General features: G+C 44.3%; 1 protein-coding gene across 3 annotated transcripts in view; it reads right to left on the bottom strand.

The window, feature by feature from the left end:
* Nucleotides 1-19,157, bottom strand: part of SYT16 (synaptotagmin 16) — a 133,202-nt gene that overhangs the window by 11,846 nt on the left and 102,199 nt on the right. For 2 of the 3 annotated variants that reach the window (XM_074998676.1, XM_074998678.1), the window contains 3 exons: nucleotides 13,955-14,167; nucleotides 7,701-7,957; nucleotides 1,626-2,069 (listed from right to left, as the gene is read on the bottom strand). In XM_074998676.1, coding sequence (XP_074854777.1) covers nucleotides 1,626-2,069; nucleotides 7,701-7,957; nucleotides 13,955-14,167 — 914 coding nt within the window. The remainder of the gene's footprint in view (nucleotides 1-1,625; nucleotides 2,070-7,700; nucleotides 7,958-13,954; nucleotides 14,168-19,157) is intronic. The other variant, XM_074998677.1, reaches the window with a different exon arrangement.

Below are 19,157 nucleotides of genomic sequence, written 5' to 3'. Positions count from 1 at the left end.
CATGAGAATGTGCCCACGATTCTGTGAATAACCTGGTTAGGTCCAGTGATGGTATCTCCAGAAAAGATATGTGGACAAAGTTGGCAGCAGGCTTTGCTGCAAGGAAAGGTTCCAGGACTGGTGTTCCTACTTGTTTTGATCGTATATAGATTAGCACAGCTTTCTCTCTGTTACTATTCACCATCTTACAAGATTCTCTCTCCATAGGCTAGGAGCCTTAATGTGTTATTACCACCACTATAATGCAAATCCTTGAGATAAACATATGCTCCAGTACATCAAAAGTAGAGTCAATTTCCCTGAAAACGATTCTCTTATGGAATGTGTCTAGCCCAATCTTCTCTTTCAAGTCACTCACTGTATATTTTCCGGCTTTCTTCCTTGTTACCATCACATTCATGAGTTCTCCCCTCGCCACCCAATCCATAGCTTATTATTCATTTTGTGTGTGCAACCTCATACTGAGTTTCCTTTATATGGTGAGAACTCTTAGGCCTGGCCTACAACAGGGAAATGATCCACCATTGCTATTGCAGAATAAGCTTTTCTGCAACTGCTATTCTGGACTAGCTCCCTATACGGACATTTCTGGAATAATTATTCAGCTCCATTTCTTCCTCTCCCTGCCTCCTTGCAGAGGAGGCCTTAGAGGAAAGGGAGGCCTGTTTTAATGCCTACCAGTCTTTTTCTTTGTATGAAAGGACTGAATATTAGTACAAAAGTATCTGCTTTTTTAGAACAAAACAAAAAACACTGTTTGGAAATCTATTTTTCCCAAAAACAAAGATGATGAAGAAATTTAATAGCTATCGTTTCAAAATCAACCTGAATGCACAGCAATTATCCCATTATTCTGATATCATAGATGATCTAATCTGGGATTGGAAACTGGGATTTTCCAAGGAGAACAACAGAGCAAAATGAACAGATCCTACAGAAGCAAGGCACCTTGGAAAAACCCAGCTAGAATGCTCCGGTAGTGATGTTTACTTTCTTTGTAAAGGACTCTAAAAACTGGGCAGCTGTCTGGAACATAGAAAGGGCTACTTAAAATGTTCAAGGCCAACTTGGAAATGAGACGTCCAACTGGTAGAAAACACACATGCGTGAATAAATTTGGGTAACTATGGATGGAAAATGGAAGACTGCTTGTGTGGACACTTGTGGGTCCTATTGCATATTTTATGAGCAGTTACCAATCTGTGCTCAGAAACACCTATTTTGCGGCTGGAACCTGTGTGTCCAATTTTGAAAACCTGGCCCCCTGAACACAACAGATTGCATGCAAAGAGCTGGCCCCTGAACATATGCAGCTTGGAAATTGCATCTTATGAAAACAACCTATTTAAGAAACATGCACACCTGCTCCCTTTCAGTTCTGCTGAAACGTCTAACAGGGAACACCAGTGAATGCATCGGGGAACATGTACACCAAGCTTCCTCTAACTCGTGCTGACATTCATCACTTGAGACCAGTATGCAAACTGGGATCCAAACAGTGTTGCTAGGAAGTAAACCTCTAAGAACCCTTAATGAAGAAGTGGATGCATTAGCCAAGTAGGTCGCACCACTCCACTCCTGCCAACGATACAATTTAAAGAACCTGAACTGTTTAACAGACTCACACTCATGTTGCTCCTGGGCTCCAAAACCAGCGTCACCTTCACTTCCCCCTCCTGGTTAAGGCGGCTCAGATAAAATAGTTGCTCCCCCATCATCTTCTCCCGGATCCTTTTGTGCACTGCGTAGAGACGGAACCTGAGTGCGTAGCCCCTGAGCTCCTCTGGCTCGAGCTTATTAAAGGTCATTTTGTCGTTGAACACTGGGATGGGTCCTCTCTGAATGCTTGTCTTTCCCCTCTGTTTCTTGCTGGGCATCAGGACTGTGTGAACTTGCCAGGTGTTCACACCACTGCGGTCTTTGTCGGGGATGTCCTTAGCTTCCAGGACAGTAACCTGCAGCTTTTGGCTGGAGGCCTTATAACTGAAAATGACCTCTAAGTCACCACATTTAGAAATTGGTTCATGGGCACTGTGATGAGCTGGAAGACTATTCCCTTCTTCATGTTCCTGCCACGGGGAGAAAAAAATAGAGGTGTATATACGAAAGTACCTTCTTCTACAGAGCATGTGAAATCAAACACTGCACAGAGATGACCAGTTGGGAGCACAGAAGGGTAAAGGTGGGTGCACTACAGCAGGGAGAAGCAAACTATTTATGTCAGGCCCCACTTTTCTTCCCTGCAGTTAGCAGCTCCCCTGCCCCAATCTGTCTAACGTAATCCAAACTGATGGAAATTTTGGTTATGTTCATTTAAAAAAAAAAAAAAAGCTCCTTTCAGCGTGTGTAAGAAAACACCTGTAGAATCTTTATTGAGAAGTCAGTAAATATGAATACACAGACATGAAAACAGTAACATAGTTCAACATTTTTAATGAGAGGGATGAGCGTGAAACCCAGCAGCCGATCACATTGCACCCTCCCTTATGGAATTTTACACCCCCCTCAGGGGCCTGCCCCTCACTTTCACACCCCTACCGCAGAGAGCGTGTAACAGGAAATCATTCTATATGGGACAGCATGACAGAGAGACCTATGTGAAGGCACGTTGAGCTCTACCAATGAAAAGTGGTATATCAGAAAGAGGTATTCTTATTATTATGATTGTCTCATCCACTCAGCCCCTTGATGGAGGTTACCTAGGGAGGTTGTGGAATCTCCACTGCTGAGAGATTTAAGAGCAGGTTAGACAGACACCTATCAGGGATGGTCTAGTCCATGAGGGCAGGGAACTGGACTTGATGGCCTCTTGAGGTCCCTTCCAGTTCTAGTGTTCTATGACTCTACGGACAGTGGGTCTCAAATAGTGAAAATATTTCCTAAACAAAGCACCATTTGCAAGAAGAACACAGACATCACCTGATCCTTATGTGCCTCTTCCAAACAGGCTACCACCAACTGCGTACTTCTACGCTGCACCAGGTACAGAGCCTCCCAGCCCGATTAATAGCTTGTGCTCGTGCACTAACAATAGCTCTGTTGACATTGCCACTCAGGCTCTCAAAGCCTCCACTTCAAGCCTTGAGAGCTGAGCCCCAGCCCAAACACAATTACATCGTTATTCTTCCGTCGATCCATGGTGGGGGATTCCCTCCCAGATGCGGTGTAGATAGACTCCAGATGCTCATCTTGGGAATGTGCTCTGGGCATGCGACCATACAGAATTTGGGCCACACTTTGTATGTCAGCTCAAAGAAAATGGTTTTTAGTTCTGCTCCTCTTTGATCCTGGAAGGGCCAATGCTGGTTAACCGTTGGATTCTGTACCACAGTTCACTCACAACTGAGCAACAGGCGACCGCTTTGCATCTGCTTGTGGCAAGAGCAGTAGAAAATGTGGTGACACAAAGAGCAGTCAGATCAGATGGGGGAGTGGAAAACAAAGCAAGGGATGGCGCACTGATGCAGAATATGCCGGACCACTTAGTAAGCTGAGCACAGTTTGCATTTCAACATGGCTAAATGTAAATGTGCATGGAACACTGAACATGGGCCATATGTAGAGAATGAGGGAGCATATCCAAGAAGCAATGACTTTGGAAAAGATTTGGAGGGTCCTGGTGAGCAACTAACGGAGGGTGAGCTCCCAGTGTGATCCTGGGCCAAAAAAAAAAAAAAAAGAAAAGAAAAGAAAAGAACGTAGCCCTGGGATGTACAAACAGGAATATCTCACAAGTAAGTCGAGAGGTTATTTCACCCCCGTATTTGGCACTGATGTGCCCACTGTTAGAATCCTGTTTCCAGTTCTGCTGCTCACAAGTCAAGAACAATGTTGATAAATTGTAAAGGGCTCAGACAAGGATGATGAGAATGATTACAGGATGGCCTTATAGCAATAGACTCAATGAGCTCAATCTATCTAGCTTAACAAACAGAAGGTTTACAGGGAGATATCACTACAACCTGTAAGTCTCTGCATGGGGAACAAATATTTAACAGTGGCTGTTCTGTCTAGCAGAAGATAGCATAACATGGTCCAGTGGCTGAATGCTGAAGCTAGACTAATTCAGCCTGGAAATAAGGTGTACATTTTGACAAGGAGGTAATTAACTATTGCAACACTTTACAAAGGGGTGATGGATTCTCCATCACCAGCAATTTTTAAATTGAGATTGGAGGGCTTTGCAAAAAGATCTGCTCCAGGGATGATTTTGGGGCAGTCCACTGGCCTGTGTTTGACCCAAGGTCAGATCACAATGGTCCCATCTTGCCTTGCAATTTATGAATCAAATGCTACTTGGCTCCATTTCCACCGTGTGTGATTTCCTCTGAAGTGCGTGGAACCTTCTCTTCACTTTGAACCCTCATATTTTCCTGGTGAGAACTCAAATCATGCAATCAAAGGGTTTGTAAAGCAACTCTCAAATTACCCTTTCTGTTGGCATCTTTAAAACTTTCATTTTGATTAAAAATTATGAATCCCACGCCCTCACTTTACCTGTTGATGGGTGTGTGCACGAGTTGCTGTTTAAAGGTGCTCTTTATCTCAGAGTTAGAATGTGTTTCATGTGATAAAGGCGTTGCTATAACAATCAGTCATTTGTATTAAAACATGTGTACACTCTGTACTAGGGCGAGATTTTCAGTTAATACCCAGAAGGTGAATCCAGGCCCATTGCTGGCTGTCTAAGGAGGAGGACAACTCAAACCTGTATCTTTTGATTTTAAACTAACATGTTTTCAGTATGTAGATTTAATTACAGCATAGATTAGCCCGTGGTGTCCAACCAGTTTTGAAGCTGTAGCCACTATATAGCAAACCAGCCACATTATTCTGAAAATATATTTATTGTTCGAGCCAACTAGCCACACTCAACTGGCCACATAGCAACATGTGGCTAGTGTGTTGGACACCATGGGTAAGCACTAGAAGGCTGATCCCCTTAAGATGCACTACTGGAATTTGCTGAACCATGAGAGGTCAATCATGTCTAGCAACATTACCAACACTTTCACTGCTTCCTGGGCTCTTAGAAGACATTTAGGAGTAAATTACAGTTAAATAATAGCACAGAACACTGAGAGCCAGGACTAGTGGCTGTAAGCAAACTTTATGGGACCACAAGAAACTTAGCCACACTCATGATAAGTGGTCATCCAGCTAACTAAAATCATGCCGGATTACGGATGCTGCCAGACAAGCAAGTGCCAGACTAGAGTTCCAATCTATACAAGCAACTACACTGAAATCCAAAGGCGATTTGACGTATTTCCACATGAAATAATGTTTTTCTTTTCCAGTGAAGTGTAGTGATGTACTGGGATTAATTGAGGGGTAAGAGGGAAAAAATTAAGGATCTGCAATGGAAAGGAAGTCAGACTAGATAATCTAATATTCCCCTTCTCTATTTAAACTGTATGAATCTGTATAGATTCAAGACATACACCCCTCCCAGTATAGTGTGTGTCTGGTGACAGATCACCAGTACAGGACAGAGCGTGTGTGTATGTAAAATGCACATTTTTGCTGAGGAAAAAAAAATCGGACAAAGCAAGTAATCATGGAAGCAGCCTTGAAATACCCTTTGAGTGTCCATGGCAGAAGCACATTACAGTTTATGTCCCAAAACAGAGGTCTGTTCGAATACAGGACAGCAATATTTGTGTCTCTCTGGAATGTCAGAACATTAAGTACCCTAAAAAAAAATCTTTCATTAAGCCACACAATGCAGTCAGATGAGAAGCTACTCATAACAAGCAAATCAGGATGCAGGTGTATCTGAACTCTGTAATTCTCTATGTGTTGTTCATGTAAATATCCCTGCATCTGGGGCAGAATGATCAGCACATTCACAATATAAATGAAAAGAGGACACTCCAGATTCCAGAGTGCTTATGCATGGTGATGAGCATGACACAAACAGAGAAGACTAGCACAGGATCAACAGACAGATAAGTATCCTGGGTCAAGTCATGAAATAAAGGGTCTAGATTGTTATTGCAGAAGACTCTAGTGTATTGGGGCATAGAAGCAGAGCCAATCCGTCCAACTTTCAAAACCACTGCCTATTTTAGTCCCGGCCTATTTTAATCCCTCTATGGGTGTGTCTACACTAGCCCAAAATGTCGAAATGGCCATGCAAATGGCCATTTCGAAGTTTACTAATGAAGCGCTGAAATACATATTCAGCGCCTCATTAGAATGCCGCGCAGCTCATCCAGATGGAGCTCCTTTTCGAAAGGACCCCAGCAACTTCGAAATCCCCTGATTCCTAACAGCAGATAGGGTTTTGAAGTTGCCAGTGGTCCTTTTGAAAAGGAGCCCCATCTGGATGAGCCGCGCGGCATTCTAATGAGGCGTCGAATATGTATTTCAGTGTAGACACAGCCTATGTGAATGTCTGCACTTAACAGGTCCGCCGCCCATACACTGAAGGTACATCTACATTTACTGGAAGATCAATTCCTTCAGGTTCAATCTTCCAGGGTTCGATTTAGCGCTCCTACTAGGGATGGTCTAAATCCAACCATCAGGGCTCTGCATTTGGCCCTGGATGGGAGAGTTTCTCCCATCCACCTCCCACTGTGTGCACAGCCAGAAAAAAAAAAAATCAATCAATTCCAGAGACGCAATTGTCATAGCTGGAATTGCATGTCTTAGGTGGACTTTGCAGTCTACTGTAAACTTGGCCTGGGAAGCTGATTTCACTCTTCAGTTGGGTGCAAGCAGCTTGCTCACAGAAAGGGAATATTTTCTGCTTAAGCCCTGTTTTTCTTGGGACAGAGAGTAGCTTGTGCAGCTCAGGGTTGTGCTTTTTTGATTCAGAGATGTGAGCTTCTGTGATTATTTTTTTAAATATTTGATGCAATTTGATACCTCTGCGGAAATTAATCAGATAGTCAATAATAATCACCTGATTATTTCCTAACAATAAAGAAACAGTTCATTTTTAATCACATAGAAAGGGAAGGGTAAGTTGTGACGTACCCCAATAAGGGCTTTAGAACCTGGAATATTTGCTGGCAGATATTAGCTTTGAAATAAGGGCCAGATCCTTAGATCGTGCCATGACCTGCTTGGTGAAATACACTGGTTGCAGGAGAAAAAAAGAGAACTGTAAACCTTCCCAGCCATACCCCGCTCCCTGCCGCCACCTGCATAGAAGTCTGCTCTGTCACGCTGTCCTCCATTGACAAACAGTCAGCTAAGCCAGGGAAGTCCCCAGCTGCCCCATTCATATAACTTTCCAGATGTGTCATGCTGCCTGAGCAATGGAAAGCCACCAGAAGGGAAGCCAAGGATCAGAGCCAATAATCACACAGTGTTCCCACAGACAGACACCATATACAAGTGCAGTAACAAATCCACTTACCTCCTTGAAAGCATGGCAGGACATTGTTAGCTATTTCACAGTAACTTCTGCCATGAGGGAAATGGTTGTGCTAGGGTTACTGTGTGAATTCAGACAACAAAAGAACCTCTCTGAAGGGATATTGATGGAATCTATTCAAAATTCCCAGAGACACAGTAGCAGGAAAAGGGAAAACACACATGTAGGTGAGACCATGCATGCACTTAAGGATTACTAGCCCATGCTGTGCCAATTAATTTTTCATTTCATTTCTTCCTTAAGATTTCGGACAAGCCCAGATACTTTCAGGGAAGAAAAACTGCATGCAACACAGCATAATTCACCCTACCTCAGGGCTCCAAGCTGATGAGCTGTCAGTGGTGTCATTTCCTTCAAATCCCTGGTTGCTGAACGCCGTCTCCATCTGCAAACTCCCTTCTGTACCTTGATGGCTACGGCTATGGGCAATGCCAGCCTCCATTCCAGGGTCTTTGGCTTGCATGGTACTCCTACTCTCAGAGGCAGTTCTTGAATCAACAGATATGTGGTCATCTTCATGATAGGATAGGTTGTCTTGGAAACTCAGTTGGCTTAGCCCATCCAGATCTAACAATGTTTAGCAAGAAAATCATTTGAGTGATAAAATAACTTCCTTCTTTCCTCCCTAATTTCTCTCTCTCTCCCTCCTCACCCCTAGCAATACTGAAGGAACCCGGCAGGGCCAGCTCCACTTGTGAGCTATGAGATCCCTGGCACTGAATTCACAAAATTAAAAAAAAAAACAAAAAAAAAAAACAACCAAACAAAAATAAAACAAGCTGCATTAATCTGCACTGCATGGAATAAAAATGGCTGCTTTTCCCCTGCATCCCAAGCAGGTACTCAACTTGCTTCACGCAGAGTAAGGGTGATAGTGAGGGACATTTGGGAATATGGTACTCGGGACCCTAGGGTATGAAGGCACCACCACACAAGAGACAGATCAGGCATGAAATGGACAAGCACAAGGCATGGGCCTGATTCTGAGAAAGGAGTGTGATGGGGGAGATAGGGTTGGCAGATTTTTGGAAAACTTATGCAGGACAGGCCATGGGATCCCCAGCACGGCTGCCTGTCCTGCATAAGTTTTCCAAAGAGTGGGAGGAGCAGGGGACCCACGGCTGGGCCCCATAGCCCTGCAGCTGGCAACTGGACTCTCCAGCCGGGGGTGCAGAGTGACCCCGCAGCCTAGCGGGATCCCCAGCCGGGACCATGCAGTACCAGTCCTAGGGGTGGGTGAGACAGGCAGTTGCCTGGGGCTGCCAATTTGAAGGGGCTGCTGAAATGGATCGGCCCGTGTGGGGCTGGAGCCAGCTGGCATTTGCCACTTGGGGCCAGGGCTGCAGCAAAGCAGCCTGGCAGCTGGGGCGCACTGCAGGTGGCTGGGAGTGCAGCAGGGCCTGGCAGGAGGGCACAACAGCTGGGAGGGAGCACCCCCCCATGTCCGGTGACCCCCATTTGCCCAGGGCCGCCAAATAGTTAAGACCAGCCCTAGGACCCAGGAACCCAGAAGTTGGGGACACCTCATCGTGGAGCCAGTTGGGACAGGGAGCCCCTGCCTGAAGCCCCAGCTGGGTGATCCTCAGCCAGGGTGAAAGGACCCTGCAGCTGGGCACAGGCTGGGGCACAGCGCTCCTGCTGGCAGCCCCAGGTGCAGGCTGGAATTTCCCTGACATATCCTGCATACCCAATTATGCAAAGATGTCCAGTGGGACATTTCTGCATAAATGTGGGACATGGGACTTATCAAGGAAATTTGGGACTGGCCTCCACGTTATGGGACATCTGGCAACCCTAGAGGGAAACCACCACAATTCTCTCTTCTCAGGTGGTGGAAAGAAGCACAAAGGTCAGCACAGCCCACTGGACGGAGAACACTCATAGAGACAGCTGGGTTGGCTTGGGCAGTTGATAGAATGCCTTCCCTCATACTCAGTTGCACTCCTGAAGAATTCAGTGCAACTTAAAGCTGTTCTCTGACCAAACGTAAATTCTGAGGAAGGTGGTAACATTAACATGACCCATGAGAACTTAGGTCAAACCTCAATCTACTGGCACAACTCATTTTCCTTTGCTGGAGTAAAATTAGTGACACCACCATAAAGCTGATAAAAGTGATGAAATCAAAATCAGGCTCACTGTATATACATAAACAATAAGCCACAGTGATTTTTTTAAATGAGGGATTTTTTTCTCATTCTGTCTAAGATTTGCGTGGAACGAAACATGATTCTACTACATGTTTTTACTCAATTTCTTCTGCAAATACCAAACCAGAAAATAAAAGCAAAGCAAGGAGGCAGAACAAGCAAGAAATAAAAGAAATGCATGTATACAAATTTACTGAGACTGTACAAATATGGACTTTTCATAAGGTGTTTAATTAGCAAGCCAGTGTCTTAAACACATTTTAAGCAGTTGGTCATTCATCAAAGCATACACTATACAGCAGCTTTCCAGATAAAATGTTACAGTAGTAAGAAACTATCCCCAGGCAATTGTTTTGTGGTTTTTGACTCCTGCCAAGATAATATCTAGACAAATAATAGAGGAATTTTAAAAGCCTTGAAAGGCTGTTCATAATTGGAATACTCCAGAAATATATTAATATGACAAACAACTATTTCTGAGCGTTATCAAAGCAAATGCTTTATACAAAGCCAGTTTCAAGGGAAAGAAAAGGAAAGTGCGATTCACTATTGACTGTGTTATGGAATAATCTTGTTATTTCTTTAAATTTACAATAGTTCTGTCAGTTTGACTGCTCATGTATATGTGAGGGTATACAGTGACACTGCAAGAAGTGTAGCAAACATCTGTGCCAGCTCAGAGTAGACCTTGTGAAGAATGAACTCATTGTACCGCGGACAACTATTTCTGCAGGAAAAAAAAATCATGGACAGCTGAAAAGGTATTAGCAGGATGCAAAAAGGAAGTAGTGCGGTATCAGATCTCTTAAAAACCCAGGGCTAACCCTGGCCATCATAACCACAGAAGTTTACTACTCTCATTACAAGGCAACTAATGGGCAAAGGAAACATTGGTGATCATTAGACAATGGAACTAATTATCAAGGGATGTGGGGAAATTCTCCATCAGTTGGCATCTTTAAAATGGGATGCTTTCTAAAAGACATGCTGTAATGTAACCACAAATTGGGCTGGCTGGAGTCATCACTGAGTAAGAGTCTCAGGCCTGTGTCATGTAAGATGTCAGACTAGATGACCACAATGGTCCCTTCTGAGTTTTATATATATATATATATATATATATATATATATATATATATATATATATATATATATATATAGGGAGATGCATATATATAGGGAGATGCAAGGGCAAGTATAAATCAGCCAAAATTTCAGCTGCATATCAGGGAAAACATATCAACAAATGTATAAGCATATGGAATAATCCCTACAGATTAATGATGGATGCTCCAGCATTTGAAACTGTGATGAATTGGGAATATAACTATCATTTACTAATTCTGTGTCTGATTTTGAGCTCTGCATGTCTGTGTTGGTCTGCAAACTCCGTTCTGAATGTGCTACCTTTTGTCTTTTCTTCTGTCTCTGTCCATGTGGAGTTAAAAATTTCAAAGACTGGGGGCTAATGAAGGATAGTAGAAAGTAACTGGTAGGCAGAAAGACAGCAAGAAGGTAATCCTCCATTCCCATTCATTGGATATCTGTTCACTCTAGACACAAGAAGAACAGGCCAGAACAACTGGTTTAACAAGGAGGAATTCAACTTAGCAACAAAGTCACCTACAGGATTAGTGCTCATATGATAAAGGTGGTAAGAGGGTCACCCTACATGGGGGCAGGGGAGGGGCTGAAGACATTAAAAGGGCAGTGGCTGATTTGCTCAGGGTCCGTTTTCTTCAGTCCATAAAAGAGAGACCACCAACATGTGTAACAGCCAACATGAGATAGGGGATTCTCAGTCTGCCTGGCCCCACAGTTGCCCCAGGATTCAACAGGAAAAGTATGGGGCACTGCAGTTTCTCATGTTTATTGTTTTGAATGAGCTGTACTCCAGTGTCTAATGTGATTGAGTGTAAAAGGGCATAAAGGTGTTAGACTGGGCAATGTGTGTAGACACCTGTGCGTTGATAGCATCACGATTGCTGCTTGATCCTGAAAAAGTTAAACCGCAAACCAGAAACTCTGCACCTTTGGGGTAGAGTGCTGGGAGAGGGTGTGTTTAAATAACCAGGGTATTTTCTGGGTCAGCGCTGACCCTAGGGCCTACGGCAAATAAGAGGAGTCGCCCCAGAATAGGTAATAAGACAGAGTCTGTGCTCAGAGAGGCACCATGGCTCCTGCCTGCTGAGGCTTCTGTACACCCAGCAGGGCATCAAGCTCACAAAGGCTTAGAACCTCTCACAGCCATCCTAGTGGATGGCCATGAAGTGGTGCTCATTTTGATCTGCTACTGAAACATTTAACACTACACTGGGGGAAAATAACCATTAGAAAACAGGATAGAGACCACAGCTGAAAGCTTCTAGAGGCTTCTGTCTGCTCCCCGGGGAGAGGCGTGTCTCTCTTCCCGGAACTCCGCATCACGCAGAAGAATTCACCCTGGAGAGCACGACATCCTTTGAGGGTGTAGGACTCTTAAGTGACTGCGCTTTTGATTGCTGAAATGGCTTCACTCCTTGCCCAGGATTTATGTGGATTTCCTTTCCCAAGGTTTCTTCTTTCAGTGTCACAGGTTAAATAGCAAACTGGGCTTGTGAAAGATGAGAGCCACCTGCTTAGCTCGAATGATGCTGCTGTTGTGTGGCTGGCTGGCCACTTGCCCATCCTTTTGAGTATGTGCTGCATAGCCCACAAGGGAGGCGGCCGGCCAGGAAGAAGGGAGCGTGAACAGAATACATCAGGCATCAGCCTTCTGGTACCACTACAAACAGTTAGACAGCAACTACTTTTGCTGCATGGCAGGACGGAAAGATCAGCAGCTACAGAGATGGGAAACAAACTCCATGGAACTACCTCCATCCTGCAGCATCGACAGAGGAAATGAGGAAGAAAGAAGGGGCTGAGGAACAGGGGCAAAAGGAATGAAGGCAACAGGTACTTAATAAAGGACATCTTTGCTGGGTTCCTGATTGTCCCAGCAGCAGATCTCACAGTCCCTCACCAGATCTGGTTGATAACTAATGATACAGAACAAAGCAAAACTTACTGGAAGTTTTCGGAGGGTCTGATCAGGGGATGCTGATGTGATAAATTCTGTGCAGCTCACGAGCAAGAGAGACAAAGGTGACTCTCCTCCACCTCTGCGATGCTCTGATCTCGGGCCAGTCAGGGGCCAAACTGGCAGAAGCAACAGCTGCCTCAGGGTAGCTCTAATTTACACCTACCTCCTTTTGATCACAAGAAGCCATTTCAACCATCTGGGAATTACCAGTATGCAGATACTATGCCCTATGGCCATATCCCCTTCCCCAATAGGAGTCGGGGGTTGGGTGGCATATACCTGCAATGGTGACTGTACCCCAGCCATGGATTCCCCAGGCTCAGGGAATCCTCTATCATGCAGTCAGGCTAGCAGCAGCTGAGCGAGGATCTAAGAATGTCTATACCACAGAACGGGGGTGGCACTTGGAATAAAGGGCCCGATCCTGGTTTTGTTAAAGTAGACAGCAAACTTCCCAAGGACTTCAGTGAAAGTAGGGCAGGGTCCTATCAGTTTTTATTTTTAACATTTGTAATTGTTAAAATAGTACTAATCCTAATCATTCAGGTTTACTCAGACTACAAAGGGAGCAACTGTAGCCCACATTATTATCTCAAAGAAAGGGCTACCTCAAAGTGAATATGGTAAGCAGCTAAGTATTTCAGAATTATTATTAATTATTTTGCGCCACTAAAACCACACCAGCAATTTCCTGAAACTTTCCCAGGAAAGGTTCTCCCAGACATGGCATGGATTATAGAATATCGTGGTGCAGAGCAATTTCGTGCTTGGGTAAATTTTTGAAGACCATGCATGTTTGTTTGGAATAAACAAAAGCCATCTACAATAACAATGACTGGTCAAAAACAATTCTCTTTGGTACCACAAATTCTTACCTTCTGTCATTGCCTGACCTGTTGCGTATATACTGGTGAATGACGCAACATAATTCATTCACTATTTACCTGGTATTTGCAAAGTTGCTATAAAAGAAAAACATGCAACTTCTCATCAAAGGCTTGCTAACACACACTGCAATGATAAGAAATGCAGTTCAACGGATTGCATCAGGCCAAGTCCTGCAATCCTTACTGAGACAAAACTCCCACTTCAAAACCATGGAAATTTTGCCTAATGATCAAGGAGCCTAATCTAAAACCCATGCAAAGTTAATGAAAAGATTCCCATGGATGTCAGTGGGCTTTGGATTTAGCTCTTTGCCAGTATTTTAGGAAGAAGCTCCAGATGGATTTTAGCCTGAGCAGATCACAACCAAAGCTCCCTCTTCCCCAAAATAAAAGGAATCTCTCCATGTTTGGTGGCTGTGGATTCAAAGCAAGTGTTTCAAGTTTCATCTGAGACAGACAATACCTTCGCATTCAGAGGCCTCGGTACTGTACTCCTCATGGTAGGACAGCAAGTGGTTGAATTTAGGTTTACGTTCGGAACCTGCTTGTGTTGCCTTTTCAGAGACCCCTGAGCGAAAACTCTGCGAGCGTGACACTGAGATCGCAAACTGTTTAATCACCTCGTCGTCACTATCTGACGATGTGGTTAGTTCTTCATCCTCCCCATAACTGTTCACTGGGAGAAAAACACACAAAGGCTTTTGACGATTTCACAGGACTTGACACAGAGGTAGGAAAACATGGTATATTTTCAGTTCAGATGCATACTTGGGAGTAGGGGAGGAAGAGCAATAACAACACACAACAATCATGGGGGGGGTGGATGAAGAAGGCATGTGCCCTCAGACATTTTGAAAGCGTTCTGGTGCCTCAGTGTCTCCACCCATCGTCACTCCACACTACCCCCTCTGCACTTCCTCAGACTTTTTAAAACTATGATTGTTCCTCCCATCCCCAAATCCTGAAAAAAAGGAAACTATGATTTATATATAACCATTGGTATGTGCAGCGCCCAAGTAGTAAATGCAGGAGTCTAAAACCTTTCCAGTATTTCAATAAACCTCCACAGCCTTCTGAAATAAACAATACTTAATACAGAAGAAAGAAAACAGAGGGTTAACCTAGTCTTAGGTTACACCAGGAACATGAAATTACGGTATCTAGCTAATCGGCATCCCCAATACTGCATCTGATGAGCAGACGAGGAACCCTTGGAGAGAACAATGTAAATTCAAACCGCTAAAGATGAAGATACACATCTGAACATTTTGCTGCCGCTGCCCCTCTCCCTCTTACTGACAATGCTGGCTCTGAATGTGGGATCATTGTGTTCTCATTAGTGTTTGGATCTCCTTGGTGGGGAGGTGGGGAAGGGAAAGGAGCTGATGTCCCACACTTGGCCTGTGTTTTCAAAAGCAAATGAAGATAAAAATATAGTGCCACGTTGCAGATTCCCCAGCCATCTGCAGCAAGGGAAACAGCACAGGAAGGAGTTTTCGTTTGTGAACTTGTGGGGCAAAGGGAGTGGTGGGTGTAATGGACAGCTGGAGTGCGTGTGTGTTTGTGTGCACATATGAACACACCAGCTGTCAAGTGTGTTACTATTTTGTTACTTACCCTAGAGGATAAAAAACATAATAGTAGCTGCCAAGTCTTGTTTCAGTAATCCCCATGGTGTATCCAAGCCGCTGAACAAATTAACAATGCATGAAAGTGCAAGAAGGTGAGGCCATTAGTCTGTGAGCTAACTTAATTGGTTGATTTTCTGAGAAGAAATACAGATCCTTCTATATCCCACTTACACGCGGTCACATGGCAAAGACTAAGAAAACGGGACTCAGACTACATCCAAACTCAGTTTAATGTCCCCAAGACAAATCCAATTATAAATACTTTCACCGCTTTTCAAACCTACCTCCTGTCATGACAATTGCCACAGCCTGCCCTGATCTCTAGGGTGAAACTCATAGGGAGCAGGGTAAAGGAGCTCTCAGTGGTGGTGGAATTTGCTTTCACCAAGAATCTATCAGAAACGGAAACAGTGAGGTTGTGTCGTTAGATTTGCCTCTTTTGTCTGGCTTTTGAGTTAATATTGGAAATAAGACCAATGTTCATCACAGAAATTGGTCTCCTGGGAGGTAAATGATATCTATCTGTGCCTCAGGGCAAGCCTCACTATTGTGTGGGGGGAATAAATGTTCCCGACTTTGAGACAATACACTATTTTCATTGCGTGGCAGTTGTTCTGTAAATGGCACTCAGTTACCAATGCTGCCTCCATAAGCCCTCCTGACATTTTAACGAGTTGAAGGACTGTTTTCAGAATTGAGCAGGGACAGGACATCTAACTGCTGTGGTCAACTCCAGCTTTATACATTCCTCGCAATATCTTGTGCTGCATTAAATGGATATCTGTCATTCCATTCTTTTCCAAGACTTAGCACTGTCAGTTTCCATTGCACAGAAAAGCTTTTGCCTTAATTACTTTTGGTTTCAGTTTAGCTAGCAGGTGCAGAGAGGATATTTTCTTAATTCAGATTTACACACTTGAAGTTGAGAACGTAACAGCGATGAAAAAAGCAGGAAAGTATTTTCATCAATATTTTCATTGCAATTGGCAAACTAGAAAATGGAGAACAGAATATGCTTATGAAATGTGCAGATGACAGCAAACTGGGAAGGGTTGCTAGGACTTTGCAGCACCATAAGCCCTCGATTTAATGGAACCTGATATAATGGACTTTGGAAAAAACGGAGTCTGTCTGCTAGACCCCCTGCTTCCCTCTAATTAAATGCTGGAGACTCACCAGAGCTGCTGCCAGGGCTGGAGGGGCCACCGGGACCAGAGGAACCTGGGGAGGTGGGCTGTGTGGGGCACAGAGCTCTCCTCCCTCAGCCCCATGTGCATGGAGCATGTTGGTGCCTGGCCACTGCTGCCTGCAGTTGGGCTGAGCAGCAGCCATGGTGTCGGAGGCTGCTGCCCCCTGGCAGGCTGGCAGCGGCCGCGTGCTACCTTCATGCAGGCAACTTGGAGCTGCAGGAGCTGCAGCGTTGAGAGCTGCAGGAGGTGGAAGGAGCCAGACTGGCATGCAGCTCGTCTCCTGGTAATTGGGAGGTGTAAGGGGAAGAATGGGACAAGGGAAGTGGGGAGCAGAGCACAGGAGTCAGTTATGAGCTGGGAAGATCAGTGCATCATCACACAGTATAACTATTTGGATATAATGGACTTTCGGCATTAACGGACAGCACTTCCCCCCATTAGTCTGTTAAATCGAGGGTTTACTGTACAGGATTAGAACTCAAAATGATCTTGACAATTAGCAAATTGGTTTCTAATCACACAGATGAAAATTCAATAAAGACAAGTGTCAAGAATTATACTGAGGAAAAAGTAAGCAGCGGTACTACGTGGCTAAGCAGTAGTACCACTGAAAGGAATCGGGGGGGTCACAGTGGATTGCTAACAAAATGCTACCTGGATCTTGTTGCTACACACTTAAATTTTGGGGATTTGAAAAGCAGAAATCAAAGTGCATCGAATGCTATGATGTGGGGTTCTATTTCTTAGCTTGTATGTTTTAAAATACATCTAAGTAAATGCTAAAACTAAAGGAACTACAGCAAGGGGCTGATATGACTGCTGCTATTGAATCTCTGTCGTGGAAGGAGACAGCTCCACAGATTACCATGCTAACATCTCGATAGCAATACAACCAACTTTACTCATGGGAAAGAAAAAAAACCTCAGCATCCAGATTTTCAAATGCTCTAATTAGAAAAGGGCTGAAAGCATGTTCAGAATCACCATGGAAACTTAAATAAAGGGCCCATGATTACAAGCTAAACTCGTGAAAGATGATGAACGCATCTTGTGATTTGCAGATGTTGCGCAGTACATGCCTTTCCAGCAGTTCCAACTCATTTACTCACACACACAGTCTATTTTACATGCCATACCGCCCAGCATTTCTAAAGGGAGGTTGGCAGTACATTTCAAACTGCCGCAGACACTTTTTTCAAAGGAATTTCAAATACCTGCTCAGTATTAAAACAAGGTTACAGACATCCAAATACTACACAGCTTAAAGCACCCAACAGAAATAATCCCAGAAGTCTTCATCGTTACTCATTATAGGGAACCAAATATTCTCTATTCAAAGCCTATGCAGAAAGGAATGTATTTAATGTAGGTAATAAAATGCACTGCATGTGGTATAAAATATAAGTATTTTGCATAACACCCCCTCTTTGCATGTTGAATGATGGTTATTTAAATTGTGAGGTCAAGAACTTCGAACATAGGTAACGCTGCATTCATCCTTCCCAAGTAACCTTAAGTCTTTCTTCTGTGCCCCGATCCTGTGCTTTGAGGGGTTGATCTTGCTCCTCTAAAGTCAATGGGAGTTTCATTATTGACTTCTGTGGGGGCAGAATGAGGCACTGATTGAGCAGGGGTCCATTGGTAAAAACAGCATGTGGCCATATCATTAGTGATTGTATGGTAATGTGTATGTATATCACATATACCTGGTGGATCACAAGTGAGCTTGTGCAGGGACACAGGCCAGATCTTAAAATGATCGTGTTCAATTATTATTTTGCTGTGTTAACACAAGCGACAGGAGAGAAATGGTAATTTTCAACAGTTTATATGTCAGCAAACTCTGAACTGAATTCCATAGCATAAAACAGGAGGACGTCCCGGGGCCAGGCCCAAATTTCAAAATCTGGCAACAAACAATGGAGGTGTTATAGTTTATCACAACAGAGCCAACAGCTGCCATGAGCCCTGAGACTAGGTGAGATGGGGCCCCAGCTTCACATCCTGGAAGGGGTGGGGCTAAGGGCAGAAGAGGTGGGATCTAGCGCTGTCCGCCCTTAGGCACGCCCTGGACTATGGTGCTGCCCTGCCCCTACCCTCAACCCAGCTGCATGGAGCAGCACTGCCGTGGCATTTCAAAGGGACACAGAGCTCTGGCCACCGCCACCAACAAAATAGCAATGGCAGTAGATGGAGCTCTGGGCCCCTTCGAAACATGGAACCCTGGGACAACAACCTCTCCCTCCCCCTACCACCAAGTGAGTAGGTGTGGTTCGCCAAAACAAAGGTCAAAGGAATCTTTTATTATGGAGAAGAAAGGCAGCCCAAATACAGAGTCACTACCAGATCCCTCTGTAAAGTTGAGGCTCTTACGAAGACAGGCCTGGTCTTAAAAGGAGCCTCAACTCAGCCTCTCCCAAATGAGGGAATGAAGACATTTTCTACCTGACCTACAGCTACAACCAGGTAGCTAAATGTCCATATCCCTTCATGTGTGCTCACAATTACTTGTGGACCCAAAACGATTGCCAAAAAGGAGACCTGGTTTTAAAAAAAAGAGTCAGGCCTCAAGCATATTTCATGTCTATAGAAACTGGGCTCCATTGTGCTGTGTTAAAGCTGTGCTGTTTCAAAATTCAGGAGCATGCTTTTTTGTTAATTTAAATACTGTGAAGACTGACTGATTCAGGTACTGGCCTGCACTCCTCTGCAGTACAATGCTTCTCTCCCTGCCAATGTAACTCAGCCCTGAGAAGGACTTGGATTTGTCTAAGTCGACAGCAGATCCCTGGCTTACGCATAGATTGCATTCCTGAGCAACCACAAGGAAGTCAAGTTTCGTGTA

The sequence above is a fragment of the Carettochelys insculpta genome, chromosome 6 (genome assembly GCF_033958435.1).
Source record: "Carettochelys insculpta isolate YL-2023 chromosome 6, ASM3395843v1, whole genome shotgun sequence".
Taxonomy (NCBI): domain Eukaryota; kingdom Metazoa; phylum Chordata; order Testudines; family Carettochelyidae; genus Carettochelys; species Carettochelys insculpta.
This window is presented reverse-complemented; position numbering and strand designations above follow the sequence as displayed.